Source organism: Phaseolus vulgaris, chromosome 4, assembly GCF_051622355.1.
Source record: "Phaseolus vulgaris cultivar YP4 chromosome 4, ASM5162235v1, whole genome shotgun sequence".
Taxonomy (NCBI): Eukaryota; Viridiplantae; Streptophyta; class Magnoliopsida; order Fabales; family Fabaceae; genus Phaseolus; species Phaseolus vulgaris.
The window spans coordinates 29,520,674-29,525,636 of record NC_143501.1 but is presented as its reverse complement, the minus strand read 5'-3'; the positions used below and the strand labels follow the sequence as shown (position 1 = coordinate 29,525,636).

Below are 4,963 nucleotides of genomic sequence, written 5' to 3'. Positions count from 1 at the left end.
TTTTGTGTCTTCCTTAAATGTGTTTTTGTTACTGCCATTATTTGTTATTGTTCCTCACAGATTCTTGCAAGTTGGGAAAATTATTATTTACTGCTTATTGTTCTGGTTGAAATATTATTTTTATTGTGTTGAATTTCCCATGATAAAACTATTTTAAATTTAGTGATCTAACCAATGTTGTCTTAATATATATTTGAATTAATAGAAACAAATATTATTAATTTTTAATATATCAAATTAAATTAATAATATTTTCTAATTACTCACCAACAATTAAAAAATAATCAATATCATATTCTTTTTTAGACTATTTGTGGAAATACTTTTTCAACTAAATATTATCGTATTTATTTTTATTTCTTTAATATGTAGGTGAATGTTTGTGTCTTTTTTCTCAAATAACACTATTTCTGCTTTTATTTTTCTATCAATCCTTTTGTTTTTATTTTTCTATCTTTTTCTTCAGATACTACTATTTTCATTTTTAAATATTTATAAAATTATCATAAATTTAAATATTTATAAAATTAAAATAGAAGAAAAATTAAAAATTAAATATATAAAAATTTATGAAGAAATATCAATACAAAGAAAATGAAATAAAATATTTTATAGGCATTTTGATGTAAGTAAATATTATGGACAAAATAAATGTAAACCCTAAACCATATACCCTAAATCTTAAATCATATATCCTATACCATAAACACTAAATTCTAAACCCTAACATAGATCACAAACCATAAATCCTAAACCCTAAAGACTAAATCTTAAGAAATTATAAGAAATATTATATAATTATATTTGTTATTATAATTTATGACATATATTTATATATAACTCATTATTTACATAGTCTCTCAATCTAAATATAATTTTTTCTTAATTTTTATTTTAAAATTATAAATTATACATTTATTTTTTTATTAAATCTAATAATAAATTTATTCACTTTTTTTTATTACATACATATCATCAATGAATAACTTAATTTTTATTTATAATTTTTTAAACCATTCAGTTAATATTTTTTTATAAAATATCTAAATAATTTTATTTAATTTTTACTATTACTTATTTTGATATCTTTTTAAATTTTATAAATACTTAAATTCACTACAATTTTATAAATATTTAAAAAGTGAAAATAGTATTATTTGAGAAAAGAAGTCAGAAACAATACTAGAGGAAAAATTTGAATGTTGGTGTCTGAATTAGTGGAGAAACGGTTAAAATGCTATCTTAAAATTTAAAACAATATCTATTTTAAAATGATCGTCAAATTTAAAAGAGTAAAGGAACTTTTTTTAAAAAGAAAAATGACCAGATTGAATTTTATAAATAAGATAAAGGAAAAGTGAAAAACTTCTTTGATACCACAAAGAGTAACGCACTTTCATTTCACAATTACTTATAATAATATAATAATATTTTTAATTAAAAAATAAAATAAAAATAAGAAAAATCTTGATTTATTGAATAGTTAAAAAATGTTTATTTACTGTGTATACACTCAGTACTCAAAGCAAAATATATACTTAGCCCAAAAATAAGAAGATACAATTTTCCTTTGATATTCTTTTCAATTTCATTTTTTATGATCCTCATTCTTTTATCAGTCATTTATTATGTTTTTTTATTTATTTATTGATGTGACATAATTTAATTTCAAAATCATTCTATTTCACTATAAATATTTTTTTCTATTGAGAGTTTTCAACATTAATAAACCCTTACAATTATTTACTAATATAATCTTGAGGTGTTCTAAGTTTTGTCTGATATGATTCCATTAAAGATTCTGTGATCCTTTAATGACAAATAGATGTGGATCTCACCATAATTATTTCAACACAATATGTAACTATATAAGTGGACCATTATCATGCATTTTCTTTATCTAAGTCCTTGAAAAAAGGTGTGAAGAGAGGGTAGAATTAGCATATATAGCACCATGGTGATGTCTGTTTTGTTGAGCTTGATGTTCCCACCTCCACCTTTTCTGCTGGTTTCGGGGTTGACAGTGATAAGCTTCCTGATACTTGTGAGTTCTTTCCTGGCAGAAATTAGAGGGAAGCATTTGAACTATTCTAAGTTTTGGAATGCTAATCCCTCTGCACAAAACCAGATCAAGTTGCCAAGTAAAGCTGGCATGCTTCTCTTGTACACTCCTGCTTTCCTTGCTGGCCTTGCATCCTTCTGGATCTTTCCTCCTCAAAGTGTGAGGTCCACCATCCTTCAATCTGCTGTTACTCTCCATTTCTTCAAGAGGGTCTTTGAGGTACCACTTTCTTTCTGCTACTATGCATAAAAAAAAAACACCTAGAATCAAGGTTTAAGATTTATTGTTAATGTTTTCAAGATTTCAACACCCCTTCACTTATGTCAGAACAGGTGAGTCTAGCATAACAAACAATTATCTAGATAAACTGCAGAATCTAGTACCATAATAGATTCCAATTCAAAGCCAATAGAAATTAATGAACAAAGTTTATTCCCTTTCTCTTTTTATTTCATTTTCATTATTTTTTTTTATGATAAGAATATTTTTATAATATATAAGTGAATCTAAACCTTAGTTTTATAAAATTTAATTCAACTTTAAAATATGAATCTATATTAATTATAATTTCATATTATCTATAAATATATCATTTATCAAGAAAATAAATGTTATTTTCTGAATCTATATTTTTTTTTTCTGTTCCAACTTTGATTTTTTATGAGTCAATCCACCATATTTTTGGGGTGAACTTGTGGACTGTAGTCTATAAGTATTTTGCAACAATTAATTGATTGATTCATATACTTGTTCTTTTACTGGATTTCAGCTGAAGTAAGAATGTTTGTTAATGTGTAGGTTGAGTTTATTCACAAATATAGTGGAGGCATGACTCTTGAATCTGCAATCCCCATCAGTCTGAGTTATTTCCTATCAGCTGCAACTATGACCTATTCTCAACACCTTACAAATGGTCTTCCAGAACCAGCAATGAATCTGTTGTATCCTGGCACAGTGATTTTTGTGATAGGCATCACTGGCAACTTCTACCACCACCACCTTCTATCCAACTTGAGGGGAAAGGGTGAAAAGGAGTACAAGATTCCAAAGGGTGGTTTTTTTGAGTTTGTGATCTGCCCCCATTACCTCTTTGAGATCATTGTGTTTTATGGAATCTTCTTCATTTCTCAGACATTTTATGCATTCTCTTTTGCTATAGGCACTAATTTGTACTTGCTGGGCAGGAGTTACTCCACTAGGAAATGGTATCTTTCCAAGTTTGAAGATTTTCCTAAGAATGTTAAGGCCGTCATTCCATTTCTCTTCTAAATGTTGCAATCAACATATAATTTTACTTATGTGTTTATTGGATAAAAGGAATTATTAATAAAATTGATTTTGAGGTTGTGGTTTATGTTTACGTGTTTTTTGGTGTTAAAGTAAATTAACAGTGAAACTTAGTACCGTAAATTAAAACATGATTAAGAACGCATACATTCATGTTCACATATAGATCTTATCACATCATGATTATCACATATATTCATATAATCAAGAAGGAATACACACTTACCTTGATCCATGAGTGATCCTACTTGAGCAGTTACTTTATATCCTTTGTTTCAATCTATCTCTTGACAATTACATTGTTGTCACACACTTTCTTGATGGCTAACAGTGAGATAACTACTATTTGCAGAGACAAAACCCTATTCCCTTAATTCCCAATCTTCATCAGATGTAGGTTTTCATTAGGTATCATCAGATATATATTTCTCACGTTAACCAATGGACCTTTAATTTTATTATTATTATTATTAAATCATATTCGGGCCCAAAGCCCAAACTCCATGTCATGTGAGTCACTTTATAGAAATTAATTTACATCATTTCTCACACTCATCCAACAAAATCAAGGATATAGAAATAATAAGAGTCATGGCGGTTACATGTCATTTCAATCAACACATTTCCTTCCATGTACTACTATATCATTCTTTCTCCTTAATATGACTTTATAATGAGAAATCCATAATAGGTTAAAACATAATGTCATTTTTCATCAATAACAACATAATTTGTTTTGCACAACATAATTAACATGCATATACATAAAGTAGAAAACATAAATTTCAGAAACTTTATTTATCAATGAGCTCATAGTGTCAAATAAGCATTAATAACAACATTCATCATTTACTAGTAGACATAATGCCCATGTTTACAACATGACCAGTAAATGTTTTGGGCGGTAACCCTTTTGTTAAAGGGTCAACAATCATAAGATCAGTGCTAATATGTTTTATTAACACTCTATGTTTCTGAACTTCTTCTTTAACGGCAAAGTATTTCAATTCCATATGTTTAGCACATTTGGAATACTTGTCGTTTTTAGAAAAGAAGACAACTACAGAGTTATCACAATAAATTCTCAGCGACTTGACAATACTATCAACAATTCCAAGTCCTGAAACAAAATTCTGCAACCAATTAGCTTGAATTGTGGCCTCAAAGCATGCCATAAATTCAGCCTCCATGGTGGATGCAACAATGACTGACTGCTTCACACTTTTGCATGAAATTGGTCCTCCGGCTAAAAGATACACATAACCAAATGTAGACTTTCATGTATCCACACAGCCAGCAAAATCTGAATCTATATATCTAATCACCTCAAGATGATCAGATCTTTTATAAGTAAGCATGTGATCATTCGTTCTTTGTAAGTATCTTAAAACTTTCTTTGCAGTTTTCAAATGATCCAATCCTGGATTACTCTGGTATCTACCAAGCATACCAACTACAAAACTAATATCTGGTCGTGTACAAGTTTGAGCATACATTAAACTCCCAACAATAGATGCATAAGGTATATTCTCCATTTGTTTCCGTTCCAAATCATTCTTTGGACATTGCATGAGACTAAATTTGTCTCCTTTCTGTATTGGAACAGGAGATGTT

At 27.9% G+C, this 4,963-nt stretch overlaps 1 protein-coding gene across 2 annotated transcripts; it reads left to right on the top strand.

Moving 5' to 3' along the window:
- The first annotated feature begins 1,860 nt into the window (after positions 1–1,860).
- LOC137837495 (steroid 5-alpha-reductase DET2) lies at positions 1,861–3,416 on the top strand. 2 transcript variants are annotated; one of them, XM_068646502.2, is made up of 3 exons: positions 1,863–2,281; positions 2,861–3,126; positions 3,222–3,416. In XM_068646502.2, the coding sequence occupies exons 1-3, from the start codon at positions 1,955–1,957 to the stop codon at positions 3,226–3,228; spliced, it is 600 nt and encodes a 199-aa protein (XP_068502603.1). In that variant the 5' UTR covers positions 1,863–1,954; the 3' UTR covers positions 3,229–3,416. The 2 variants fall into 2 exon arrangements, with proteins under 2 accessions (XP_068502602.1, XP_068502603.1); XM_068646501.2 differs by having other exon boundaries at positions 1,861–2,281; positions 2,861–3,416.
- Positions 3,417–4,963: the final 1,547 nt, after the last annotated feature.

Bases quoted from the DNA above. Each gene is read 5' to 3' on its own strand.
- LOC137837495 (XM_068646501.2), top strand. From the start codon at position 1,955: ATGGTGATGTCTGTTTTGTTGAGCTTGATGTTCCCACCTCCACCTTTT. The intron at 2,282-2,860 runs GTACCACTTTCT...GTTAATGTGTAG, and splicing joins TCTTCAAGAGGGTCTTTGAG to GTTGAGTTTATTCACAAATA.